General features: G+C 40.5%; 1 protein-coding gene across 1 annotated transcript in view; it reads right to left on the bottom strand.

Annotated features, from left to right (window-relative positions):
• The window catches only part of PTPRB (protein tyrosine phosphatase receptor type B), a 76433-nt gene that overhangs the window by 55141 nt on the left and 6863 nt on the right, over window positions 1-14429 (bottom strand). The window contains exon 3 of the mRNA XM_063309130.1: window positions 11170-11411. Within this exon, the coding sequence (XP_063165200.1) occupies window positions 11170-11411 (242 nt within the window). The remainder of the gene's footprint in view (window positions 1-11169; window positions 11412-14429) is intronic.

Genomic DNA, 14429 nt, shown 5'->3' with positions numbered 1-14429 from the left:
ACACTGTGGCATCCTCTCCTCCCGCCATCGCCTTTTAATAAGGGAAACACGTGGCCAGGGCACCTGAGCAGGGGCCAGAAGGATTTCCTAACGCAGATCGCGACTCCAAATTATGAGTGCCGCAGAGGCAAAAGGGGTGGATAACCCCAAAACAGCAGCCTCAGCAAAACGTGGCTGTTCAGAGGCTTTAGTGCCCTTCAGAGCTGAGATGGTAGCCTCTTTTCCCTAACAAACTCCTGCAGCTTTTTTTTTTAGTTTTGTTTTAAAAAAACAGGAATTGCAAATTTCCTTTTTCCTATCTTAGCAGAGTAAATCAGTAATCAGCATGGAGCAGTTACTTTTCTTCTCCACAATCAATATAGCCTCTCCCATCTTGAATATCATATCAAGCAGAACCTTATGTTCAGCAATAATAATTTTCTGTGGAAAAAGGAAAAACATTAACATGGAAAATGACCAATTTATTTTACTTTTTTTGTCCATCAGCATCTGCCTTCAAAGCAACCATCATTCTGTCCCCAAGTAAATTTCCATTAGAATGTTGTTGTTTATTCGTTTAGTCGCTTCTGACTCTTCGTGACTTCATGGACCAGCCCACGCCAAAGCTTCCTGTCGGTCGTCAACACCCCCAACTCCCCCAGGGACGACTCCGTCACCTCTAGAATATCATCTATCCATCTTGCCCTTGGTCAGCCCCTCTTCCTTTTGCCTTCCACTCTCTCTAGCATCAGCATCTTCTCCAGGGTGTCCTGTCTTCTCATGATGTGGCCAAAGTATTTCAGTTTTGCCTTTAATATCATTCCCTCAAGTGAGCAGTCTGGCTTGATTTCCTGGAGGATGGACTGGTTTGATCTTCTTGCAGTCCAAGGCACTCGCAGAATTTTCCTCCAACACCACAGTTCAAAAGCATCGATCTTCCTTCTCTCAGCCTTCCTTATGGTCCAGCTCTCGCAGCCATATGTTACTATGGGGAACACCATTGCTTTAACTATGCGGGCCTTTGTTGTCAGCGTGATGTCTCTGCTCTTAACTATTTTATCGAGATTGGTCATTGCTCTTCTCCCAAGGATTAAGCATCTTCTGATTTCCTGACTGCAGTCAGCATCTGCAGTAATCTTCGCACCTAGGAATACAAAGTCTTTCACTGCTTCTACACTTTCTCCCTTATTTGCCAGTTATCGATCAAGCTGGTTGCCATAATCTTGGTTTTTTTGAGGTTTAGCTGCAACCCAGCTTTTGCACTTTCTTCTTTCACCTTCATCGTAAGGCTCCTCAGTTCCTCTTCACTTTCAGCCATCAAAGTGGTATCATCTGCATATCTGAGATTGTTAATGTTTCTTCCAGTGATTTTAACTCCAGCCTTGGATTCCTCAAGTCCAGCATGTCGCATGATGTGTTCTGTGTACAAGTTGAATAGGTAGGGTGAGAGTATACAGCCCTGCCATACTCCTTTCCCAATCTTAAACCAGTCCGTTGTTCCGTGGTCTGTTCTTAATGTTGCTACTTGGTCATTATACAGATTCTTCAGGAGGCAGACAAGATGACTTGGTATCCCCATACCACTAAGAACTTGCCACAGTTTGTTATGGTCCACACAGTCAAAGGCTTTAGAATAGTCAATAAAACAGAAATAGATGTTTTTCTGAAACTCCCTGGTTTTTTCCATTATCCAGCGGATATTGGCAATTTGGTCCCTAGTTCCTCTGCCTTTTCTAAACCCAGCTTGTACATCTGGCAATTCTTGCTCCATGAATTGCTGAACTCTACCTTGCAGGACCTTGAGCATTACCTTACTGGCATGTGAAATGAGTGCCACTGTTCGATAGTTTGAACATTCTTTAGTGTTTCCCTTTTTTGGTATGGGGATATAAGTTGATCTTTTCCAGTCTGATGGCCATTCTTGTGTTTTCCAAATTTGCTGGCATATAGCATGCGTTACCTTGACAGCATCATCTTGCAAGATTTTGAACAGTTCAGCTGGGATGCCGTCATCTCCTGCTGCCTTGTTATTAGCAATGCTTCTTAAGGCCCATTCAACCTCACTCTTCAGAATGTCTGGCTCTAGCTCACTGACCACACCGTCAAAGCTATCCCCGATATTGTTATCCTTCCTATACAGGTCTTCTGTATATTCTTGCCACCTTTTCTTGATCTCTTCTTCTTCTGTTAGGTCCTTGCCATCTTTGTTTTTGATCATGCCCATTTTTGCCTGGAATTTTCCTCCGATGTTTCTAATTTTCTGGAAGAGGTCTCTTGTCCTTCCTATTCTATTGTCTTCTTCCACTTCCACGCATTGCTTGTTTAAAAATAATTCCTTATCTCTTCTGGCTAACCTCTGGAATTTTACATTTAATTGGGCATATCTCCCCCTATCACTGTTGCCTTTTGCTTTCCTTGTTTCTTGGGCTACTTCTAGTGTCTCAGCAGACAGACATTTTGCCTTCTTGGTTTTCTCTTTCTTTGGGATGTATTTTGTTACCACCTCCTGAACAATGCTGCCAATTTCTGTCCAGAGTTCTTCCGGGACCCTATCTACTAAGTCCAGTCCCTTAAATCGATTCTTCACCTCCACTGCATATTCCTTAGGAATATCAGTGAACTCATATCTAGCTGATCTGTGGGTCTTCCCTAATCTCTTTCGTCTGATCCTAAATTGTGCAAGAAGAAGTTCGTGATCTGAACTACAGTCAGCTCCAGGTCTTGTTTTTACCACTGTATAGATGTCCACCACCTTTGGCTGCAAAGGATGTAGTCAATCTGATTTCGGTGTTGTCCATCTGGTGAAGTCCATGTATAAAGCCGTCTCTTAGGTTGTTGGAAGAGAGTGTTTGTTATGCACATTGAGTTGTCTTGGCAAAATTCTATCAGCCTATGTCCTGCTTCGTTTTGTTCTCCCAGGCCATGCTTACCTGAAAATTCAAGGTGTCATTTGACTGCCCACCTTAGCATTCCAGTCTCCCGTGATGAAAATAACATCTCTTTTAGGCGTGTTGTCTAGTAGGTGCTGCAGATCCTCATAGAACTGCTCTACTTCAGCTTCTTCAGCATCTGTGTTTGAGGCGTATATTTGGATCACTGTGATGTTAAATGGCTTGCCCTGAATTTGAATTGAGATCATTCTATCATTTTTTGGATTGTATCCAAGCACTGCTTTAGCCACTTTACTATTAATTATGAAGGCTACTCCATTTCTTCTGTGGTCCTCTTGTCCACAGTAGTAGATCTGGTGGTCATCTGATGTGAAGTGGCCCATTCCAGTCCATTTCAGTTCACTGACGCCCAAAATGTCTATCTTTAATCTTGACATCTCACCAATAACCACATCCAATTTGCCCTGGCTCATAGATCTTACATTCCAGGTTCCAGTGGTGTGTTGATCCTTAGAACATCGGATTCGCCATTCACCACCAGCTCCGTTGGCCGCTAGCCATCCTTTCGGCTTTGAGCTAGCTGCGTCATCACGTCTGGGGCTAGTTGAACTCATCCTCTGTTCCTCCCTAGTGGCATTTTGACATCTTACGACCTGGGGGTCTCATCTTCCGATGGTATACCGACATATCTCTGGTTGTACTGATCCATTTAGTTTTCATGGCAAGAATACTGGGGTGGGTTGCCATTACCTTCCCCAGGGATCACATTTAGTCTGATCTCTCTGTCATGACCTTCCTGTCTTGGGTGGCCCTTCACGGTTTAGCTCATGGCATCATTGAGGTGCTCAAGCTCCAGCACCACGACAAGGTAATGATCCTTTGCTGAAGGTCCATTAGAATATACATAATTAAAAGCAAATAAATGGGCTTGTTCTTAGAAAATGGCGTTAACAAATTATTTTTAACTCAGAAAAAAAGAATAACTTTTGGTTTGTAAAAGAGAGAGGGGGGGAGGGGGGAGTCCATGCAGGATTTCATATTCTAATTTCAACTAGGAACCACTCTCTACTTCCTATTTCAGCTTATAGACAGACAATCTCTCAGTGCTAGAACAAGCCTCAGCAGCTCATAAAACCATTCAGAACAAGTATGAAGAGAACCCTTCTAATTATACAGCATTTATACAAATCCTTAAGAAGTTTACTCAAAAGTTGTGAAATCACTCCTTTTGTCTTGATATCTGACATTTTCTTCAAATCTAACAATTTCATTTTTATGAAAATAAAAATAACCCTAAGCACTTTTTAAATTAATTTATCATGACAGCAAAGTCCATTTTCCTCATCAAGACAGAAGTCCTTTGCTTCAATAATTTTTCACTGATATTGTATCTACTGTAATTCCCCATTTTTAAGATATATTCCCCAGGTTTGAGCCATTCTTTTTCCTGAATTTTCACCACTCAAATAACCTATGTGCATTAGTGCTGATTCAGTTTGTATTGGATCTCTGAGATTTGAAGAGGTCATGATTCCATCTGAATTTATAATTTGAGGCAAACTTAAATTAAATTCAAGACAGTTTGAGATTAAATTAAAAAAAAAAATTTATGGCCTATACTATGGAAGCATAAAAATGCTTGCAGCTGCTTCATTGTAGGAAAAATGGAATGTAAATAACAGGGATGATAGAACTTTTACACAACATTAACCCCGGCATGTTTGAGCTTGGTACTTCCAAGGATTCCACCACAATTATTTTTGAAATATTCCCATGAACCTCTTTTCAAGACAGAGATAGTACCTCCAGATTATCCAGCAAAGAGCCCGTGTGCTGAGCCAATGCAGAAGATGTTCTACATCAAACTAGAAATAATTCTCAAAAGCTGCTTAAAAAGTGATCTCTGTCCACTTGCTTCTTGGGGGTGTTATACTTCATATGACAATAAAGAAGGCCTATGTGCTTATTCTTATGAGATGGTGTGACTTTGCTACTTCCAATTTTGTGGACACCAGGAGAATAGCAGACCTGACTAGCAAACTTGGTCCTTCCTGGGAAGAGGTCCCTCATCACTCTCTTTAATAGGATGCCAGGCTGGCTAGACACTGATAAAACTTGCTGTCTTCTGGACAAGGCCTAAAATTCTGTCAGATCTCTTGCTTCCTGGCACTATTATGCTAGGTAACAAAGGAGGCATAAGCAGGCTGGCAACCGAAAGACAATACCACAGAGATTAGAAGGCCACAGAGAAGGAGGCTGGTACAGAGAGAAGGATATTCACCATTTTCCTACCATTCCTGTGGTTTTTATTTTACTGTTTAACTTGCATCTGCCAAGATAGCATTGGTGAGAGTAGTCAGTTCAAGGTGTGTGTAAGATGGACAATTAGAAGAGGGAATATAATTTAAGTAAAGTAGGGCTTGATGTTAGCAAGGTTGAAACAAAGTGAACAGGACTCAGTTTGTGGAGTGATCTAATGCCAGTGATCCAGGCCCTGCTGGGCTGTTGGAGAAGGCTACCTGGGTTTTGGATGACCAGGAGGTCAGACAGCTGGGGAGAAATGGCAGTTGGGACGACAGTGCTGTTGGGGAGACAAGTTGCAGTGATTGCCAGACTGTGGCCGAAATGGCAGCAGCACCAGTGGAGCTATGGTCACCACTATTGGCTTCTTACCTCTCTTTTACCTGGACCAGCCATGGAGACTTCTGTAAGGTGGCCTATTAGCAATGGGTTGAAGGGTCGGTCATATGATTGTCTGGAAGTTGGACAGGGTCCGTAAGAGAATTTGGCCACGTGGAACATGGTATTATAAGGTTGCATTGGTCATGTTAGTGGATAACCTCTGTCAGAACCTGGATGGGAAAGTGTGCCTGGCCTGGTTTTTTAAGATCTCTTGGCAGCTTTTGATATTAATCATGGTATCCTTCTGCTGGCAGGGTTGAGGATGGATGTGCCATTTTGCAGTTGTTCCACTTCCTCCTCAGTAGATGGCTCCAGTCAGTTGTGGTGGGGGAGGAGAGGTTGGCCTGGTGGCTGCTGTCATGTGGGATGCCTCTTCTCCCTCTTACTATTTATCATCTACATGAAACCACTGGGAGAGATCACCTGAAGGTTTGGGGTTCATTATTGTCATGTTGCTGATGATACACAGCTTTACTTCATCACCCCAAGCCCAGCTAGTGTTGCCCCTGAAGTCTTGTCCTGGTGCCCAGAGTTTGTGTGAGGCTAGAGGGGAGAGAACAGGCTGCAATTGAATCCCAGTAAAATGGAGTTACTGTCTGTTGAGGCTGTCTATCTGCTCCAGTAGTATCTCTTGATGCGGAAGCACTACCCCTAAGGAGCAGGTCCATGACTAGGGGGTCTTGCTAGAACAGCAAGTGGAGGCTATGACCAGAGGGGCTTTGTCCATCATCAGTTTGTGTGCTAGTGTGACCTTACCTGGAGTGAGAGGATCTTGCTACAGTGACTCCTGTAGGGAAATAACCAGTGGCTTCTTCCAGCACAAATGTCCCTAGCATAGGGACAACACCCTAACACCCACTTGGACTACTGCAACACATGAGCATTTAAAGACCACCTGAAAGCTTCAGTTGGTTCTAAGTGCTGTTGTCCCTATGCTAGTCAGCACTTTACATTTGTGCTGCAGACTTGTGCTGGCTGCCAATATGCTGCTGGATACAATTTAAATTGCTGGTTTTAACTTTTAAAGGTCTTCATGGATTAGCACCATAAAGGACTGCATTCTCCCACTAGAGTCAGACCAACCTATTTGATGGTGCTGGAAGAAGCCACTGGTTATTTCCCATTTTGGAAGATGAAGAGGGCCAAGGCTTGAAGGCACTGCTTTTCAGTAGCAGCCCCAGCCTTATGAAATGGACTTCCAGTAGAAATGATTTATAATAAATACATTTAAAAGGAGTAAATGTTTTAGCCAGTGCCTGTAAGAGTTAGCCTGGTACTCATTCATTCATTGTTTAGATACTTAAATCTACCTCAATCATACAGAATTTAAGAGTAAGTTTTGACCAAGGGTGCATGCCAGTTTGACCTAAGAGTATGTACTGGACTGGTCATCCATGACCCCAAAGTGTTGACAGCTAAGCTGGACTCTCAGTTGCCTTGGCAAGACAATCACAGAAGTATAATATTCTAAGCATAATTAAGGCTTGGGGTTGTGCTTAATAAAGAATTTGGAGCTGAGAAAGTAAATTTTGACAGACCGAACTACCTTTCAAAGCTCTGCAGGTCTGTAATGAATAGTGTGATATTTGCTGTAACTGTAGTTCAGCCTTGCTCCAAATAATTTATTTAGGTCACCGATTTCCTTCTGGTGCCATGACTGCCCATGTATTTCTGCCATCTGTATCCTCTTCTTTTATTCATAAGAAATGTCATTCATTCAGGGTACTTTCTAAGTAGCTGGAATACATAATGTTTATGGGATCATTCCTTGTATACGTGTCATAGATACTCCAAAGAATTATAAAACCTGAAGAAGTGCCACTTCCCTCAGGAGGACTCACTGGCCTCACTCACTGGGGGTTGATCCCATATCCCCAAGATACTATATGGCTTGGGAACTGGGGTGATCAATTTTCTGAACTCCTGCTCCAGAGGAAATATTGTGAAGGCAGCATGCAGCATTTCCTCCAGAGCTGCAGGATGGGTGGCTTCTCATTGGTGAAATATCATCCCATCTCAATGCTCTTGGGATTTCCCCAGTCCTTCCTGAAGTCAAGGTGGTGTGTTGTCTTGGCTCCTTCCTCCCCCCCACCAAAAAAATGCTTCAGGAGTATCCAGAAAAGAGGCTTTGTTGTTCTGCCAATGCAATCCCTTTTTTTTCCTTCACTGAAAGAAAATGCAGTGAGGAAATGAGAATAGAAGGGTGGAACACCAGCTAGAGTACCATTTTTTTTTTCACTCTTCTATTGGCCAGCTGGAGGACCTTCTTCTTCCCACTTCCTCTTCTACTGAAGCCATGAGAACATTCCCACAGTGGCAGGAAGTACAAGGTTAGTAGGGTGAAGCCAGTGGTTGAGAGTAAGTGCCCATAGTGATTCTTCATTAGTAACAATACGGTCCTAAGTGCACTTATTCATAATTATCTAGAAATAAATTCTACAGAATTCAGTGCAATTTGCTTCTAATCAAGTGCAAATGAAATTGTATTATCAGGGTTCTTCAAGAAGTTTAAATATGAGAAGCATTAAAAAAGTTAGAATTCGCTTTATGTTGCTGAGATAGTTGGCTAAGGGTTTGCAACTTCCTGGCTGCTCTTTAATCCCATTTATAGATTTACTATCTTTCACTCCACTGGTAAGATTGATTTTAAAGATAAAATATAATTAAAAATCAATATGGCCATGGCTATATTTTTAGCAGTATTTTCAGTCCTAAAATGGTATTGTTCTTTCCCTTTGCCAATGGAAAGAAAATTCTATAGGTAAGGATGAAGATCCATCTCACAAGCCACCTCCTAACTGATGTGAAAACATTCATCACCCTTGCTGCTCTATCATTAATGCTCTGATAGTGATATCAAAAAGGGAAACATGCCTGAGATGGAATTAGAAAGGTCTGGGGCATGCAGAAGATCCATAGCCTTTCCATTCTATGAACAACCTCCTAGACTGAGAGCAAAGCATACAGCAGGAACAGGTTCTTATTTCCCCTTCACCCATGTATACCTTCTATCTAACCATAGAAGTCTGAAAGGTCTTGGAATCTGGCAATTCTTCTACAATAGTTTCTGTCCTTCTTGGATTGCAGTATTCCAGAGATCAGGGGTATATGCTACTTACACATAGTGACTTAGTATTTATTTTAATTGATATGTCAAGGAGTCCTAGAAATCATTTTTGTCCATTTGTTTACTTTCATTTGGTTAGTTCAGTCTTGCAATATTAAATCAACTGATACAGATTTGTGCATGTCCTTGGCCTTCAAAAATGGCACAGATGAGAGCATGTGATTGTTGGAATGGTATTCAGAAAAAAATAAAGAAACAGAAAACAAGTCAGAGACACTAGTGTGAAGTCTGCAATGACCCTGAAGAATTAAATATTAACCTTCCCCTCAAAACATACATAGGAACATAAGAGAAACTGTGGAAAATTGACTAGTGTCATAGTAGAAACTACTGTAAACAGTAAAGGCTAGTATCATAAATGTATTGATGATATCCAGTTGTACATCTTTGCCCCAAGCTGTCTGAGTGAAGCTGTTGAGGTTGTGTCAAATGATGGAAAGGTCTGGAGTAAAGTGGGAAAATGCCTGGATATATCCCCAAGAACAGGGTCCAGGCTGTTTTAGAGAGTTGTTGAGAGTCGGGCGGCATACAGGTTTAATAAATCCTCCTCCTCCCTTCCCAAGGCTTTTTAAAAAGATCAATCTCTCTCTCTCTCTCTCTCTCTCTCTCTCAGGAAATGGGCATTGCACAGTTTTTCTCATAGTTTGAAAAAGTGAGCTGTAGATTTGCAACCCAAGGTTACTCTAAAGCAAATATTTATAAAAATGCAAAGCAAGTACCCTTGTGTCTTGAAAATAGGTTGGCTTCAATCAGATATAACAGCAGCATCAAGGTTTTCATTACGTGTATAAAGAAATGTTGTTCTTCATTATAATAAGTGGCATTTAATATAGCCCAATATGTGTTCATAAATACTGAAAACAAATTGCTTCCTAAGAGATGGATAGTGATGCTTTTGCAGATAGTCAAAAGCGAAAGAGAGAGAGAGAGAGAGAGAGAGCGAGCGCACATGCAAGAGAAAAAGAGAAATGTAATATCATGATCCGTCAAAAACGCACAAAATGGGAGAGGAGCATAGTGTGTGTTTGTGGAAGGAAAAAAGAGAAAGGGAACATAACACATTTGAATATGCAGCACATCAAGGCATATGCCAGATATTTCTCTCCAAAATCCATGCATATAGAAGTCTTGTCCTTAATTAACACATGAAACTTGTATGTATACCCTTACCATAATATTTTTCCCAAAACAGTGATAATAGGCTAATGCTGGCTTTCTAACACACCTTGAACAGCGATAGACCAAGAATGAATTCTACTCTAGGCTTATCTTCCAGTTTTCTGAGCAGTCATTTCCGGGCTGCCAAATGGAGTAGCAGTCATGGTTCTCTTGCTCATACAATTCAAAGTAACTCTAGTGTGATATTAGTATGACACATGAGAAACCTATGACCAAACCTTGGTTGGGTGATTCAAATGAGCGTGTGAAATTCAGCTTACCTCCATACTGCTCTTTGATCATTATTGCCTCTCTGGGGTATAAGTGATGGCTGCAAGCAAAATAAGGGTCCAGACCAACATCCCCCAAATACGATGCCCTCCACATTTATGTATGTATGTATTTATGTACTGTAATTTATTTAATTTATAGGCCACCCAACTCCCAAATGTCTCTGGGCAGCTTACAACTAAAAACCAACTTATTAAAAGAAAAATACAACAGATTAGAACAGCAAGTACAAACAGCCAAGCCAAACCAATTTTTTCCAAAGTTCCTCAGAAAACCAAGAGATGTCCTGGTTCTGCACAGGGAGAGAAGCTGCAGAGGGGCAATCTAGTTTAAGGAAGGCCTCAGCCACCCACCCATTCCAGACTGCAAACAGGGCCTCAGCTGAACCACCCACCAAACCTTCATGGAGATCCCAAGCTTCCTCTGAATCCCAACCAGGTCCATCAATTACCAGCTGATCTAATAGGTCTCACTGTGTGGTGGGATGGCACGAGTAAGCTGCAAAGCAATCAGAAAGTGATCTGACCATGGCAATAGACTAATAGCTATGTCCTCCAAAACCAGATCACATCTTCACTGCCCTGAGACAAAAAACAGATCTAAGTTTCTGATGACCTGGGATAGTTCCATGGCCAGGAACTCCTGAGCTGTCCCAGATTCAGTGTTGCCAGGTGGTAGATTGAAGTCCCCAAGAACCATAAGCCTTGGGGTCTCAACCACCAGCACAGCAATGGAATCCAGCAGCTCTGTCAGGGATGATGCTGAGCAGCAGAAAAGGTAGTACAGCAGCAACAATCTCATCTATTCCTTGGAGCTCAGCTTTAATCAGAGAGTCTCACACCAAGTTATTTGTGGGGCAAGAACCTCTGGAAGCTCTTAACAACTTGTGGATGACAATATTGTACTATAGTTCACATCAATGCCAGTTATCAGAACCATTGAGTTGGGAACAATATTCTGGATTATAGCCCTGTTGTTCCTTATTTATTTCAAGATATAGTTGAGGAAAGGAAAGCTATTCCATTTAATAAATTATCTTACCTGTTTTGTAGTGCTAGAGAAATGATGGGTAGTTGTAGGAATCCAGGGTTTTTCTGTCATTTCAAATAAATTCTTGTCAAGACTGAATTTGCCCATGGCTTTATAGTTGCTTTCTGTAACGTTTCTGATGAAAATCACTGTATTGCTACTGCCAATAAAATTCTGTGGACTACGTGTTATAGGATTAAAGGGAAGGGATGGATTTTTAGTACTCTGAGCCAATGGTTCGGCATCATGGAAATCTAGGAGCAATAAAAGTACATAAAATCAGGGCTAAACATACATAGAAATAGTTTGACATACTAATCACATCATAACTGTTAACATGAATAGTGTTAAATGGTTTGCGATTTTACAATAATAGCTGATTACATAGTCTTTTAACTGAGAAAATGCTGTTTGAAAGTATAATTATGTTTAGAGCTGGAGTTGATAAGATGATACCCACATTGCTCTCTGATGTCAGATTTCTAAAGGAACCCCTGTGATGGCTGTCTCTCTAGGTACATTCATGATTATTCCTAACTTAACTCTTTAGTATGTGCATGTGTTTAACTGGTCAGTTATATTTTGAAAATCCAAAGCAAAGTTTCCACAAAGCACCACCTGCATAAAAAAAGGTCCTCAGCTACTTACGCAAGTTATTTATAAAAATAATAAAGGTGGGATAAACATGCTTAAAAAAAAAAGTTTTCACACCATGTTTTCTTATGTTTCCACTTGAGAGATTAAGCTATCCTCCTTTTCCTATGGGACTTCCAGAATGTAAATGTACACCTTCACTTCTTGTAATTGTAATTGTAATAATTGTAATAATCAATTCTACTATACAAGATTAGACTATCTTCATTCTTATTACATCCTTCCTCTTTCTCTTACTTTCATACACCCATTTCTATTCATTAGACCCTTATCTATTTTATTCATGATTTCATGCTTTTCACCATTTACTTCTACATTTCAAGATGCAATCTTTCATATGCCATGGTCATCACTAGGTGGGTCCATAGATATTCATCTCTGCTGCAAATCATGACTTAGCTCAGTACTACGATCTATAATATAGAGATTACCTTATAAGAGAACACAACATTGCCCACATCCTATGAAATGCATATCCATACAGTATATTGACAAACACTCAGGATGCCCAAGATAGCATACTGATTTTTATTCTGTCTTACTCAAAAATAGGAAAAGTCATAATTCAGTGTGGTTATTAATGTCATGTTGCCCATACAGAACAACCAGAAATACAATTGGATCAGAATGCATATAATGAATTATTTAATATCATCACTATGATGAAACATGTAGCATCATTGAAAGAATTTATTTGGTTCCCACTTCAGTCCTGGGTGCAGTTTAAGGTGTCAAAATTGATTGCTAAAGGTGTCAGAATTGATCTTTGACCCCAGTTATTTGTAGGACTGCCTACTCTTATAAGAGCCTTCTCAAGATGCTGCACTCATTTGATAAGTTTCAAGGCCCTTCATATTAGTTTGGCTAGAATATGGGTCAAAAACAATGACAACTGAGTAAGTGATAGAACTTGTCTAACATCTTATCTGATGAAAAGTTCTGAAGAACTCAAATGTTCCTTGCTATGGATTTGAAATAAATGCTTAAAGATGACAATCATAATGTCAGATAATTGATCTTACCACCCATTGTCTGCATTTATTTGGAAGTGGCTTTGGGACGCTGAGCAGAAGCATGCATCCCATGAGAGCTGGTTTCTCCATGCTGATTTAGGAGATCTGTAAGTACTGCTATTTCTAGGCATAGAAGAAAGCAAACTGAATGTCAGAACAAAGAGTGGAAGTTGCCAAGAAAGAAGCCAAAGTCAAGAAAGGAAAGATCTCAGGAAGGAACTTAACAAAGAATTTCAGAGAGCTGTTAGAAATGACAAGAAGCAGTATTGCAGTGACATCTGTAAAGACATTGACAATAGAAACAGACATGGAAAAACAAGGAATCTCCCAAGAATCTCTGAACTCAAAAGGAAAATCTAGCCATGAATTGGTATGTTAAAGGATGCCAACACAGAGGTAGTAACTGATTCATAGAAAATCAAACACAGATGAAAGGAGTGTACTGAAATTCTGTGCAGTAGAGATGTCAGTATCCAAGATGCCTTGGAAGATATTCCCTACTTACAGGAAACCCTGGTACTAGAAGATGAAGTTAGATCACTGCTCAAGATTCCTGAGAATACTGTGGATAGCCAAGAATACAGACAAAGGGTCATAGAACAAATAAATTCAGAGTTCTCACTTGAAGCACAAATGGCCAGGCAAAAATTATTATATTTTGGACATACAATGAGAAGATCTAGTTTTCTAGAAAAATCCATAGTTCTGGGAAAGATGAAAGGAAAAAGAGGGCAACCAGCAGCAAGGTAGATGGACTCCGTTCCAGTGGCAGTGGAACTGAAGGACCAGGTTGGGAAAAGATCATCCTGGAGAAAAAATTATCTGTGTTGTTGCTAAGAGTCAACACGACTTGATGGCACATAATCATCAATCAGATTAATATAGCAGTTCATTGGAAAATATTAACTTTGTGACAGTTACATAAATTGTCTGGATTTTTTTTATTTAGCCATCTAAAATATCATCATCATCATCATCATCATCTAAAAGTGAGCTTGTCGTCTTTCAAAGGTCCATCTCTTATTTTTAATCTTTAGGTTATGTAGATGAAGGTATGGAAACTGTGACCCACTATTATGGCACTTGACAGTTTTACCATTTTGGCAAGCAGATGCTTTGTGGGCTGGCAGAAACAGGCTCCATTTGGACTGACAATCACAGCCTGGTTGGTCAAGGCTGCATTATAATAAATGGTTTACAGCTTGCCTGTCAACTTGCTTGCTATTTAACAAATAACTTGGGGGACATGGCTGCCAAATGTCTGACAGTGGATTATGGTTTGAAGAGTTTATCTTTTGGAGATGACAGAAATTAGAGTGCAGAAATCAATGCTTACATTTCACTTTTTTTCTCCTCCTCCATGATAAGATACATCTAATCTCCTTTCTATATGGCTGGGAGAGTAATGTTCAGTCTGTGACATTTTATGGCCTCTATATTTAATTGCTAAATGTTGCTTATGATTATATTTTTTGCAACTTGAATCTCTTCCTCTAACAGAAAACATCACACTTCCCCGAGCACATTTGTTTTGTCCGAGACACCTGACTCCTAAAAACAGAGCTTCACGCACAACAAAAGTTTGTTTTGCTGCCACAACACTAG

Source organism: Candoia aspera, chromosome 7, assembly GCF_035149785.1.
Source record: "Candoia aspera isolate rCanAsp1 chromosome 7, rCanAsp1.hap2, whole genome shotgun sequence".
NCBI classification, from domain to species: domain Eukaryota; kingdom Metazoa; phylum Chordata; class Lepidosauria; order Squamata; family Boidae; genus Candoia; species Candoia aspera.
The sequence above is the reverse complement of the archived record's forward strand: the minus strand, read 5'-3'. Positions and strand labels throughout refer to the sequence as shown.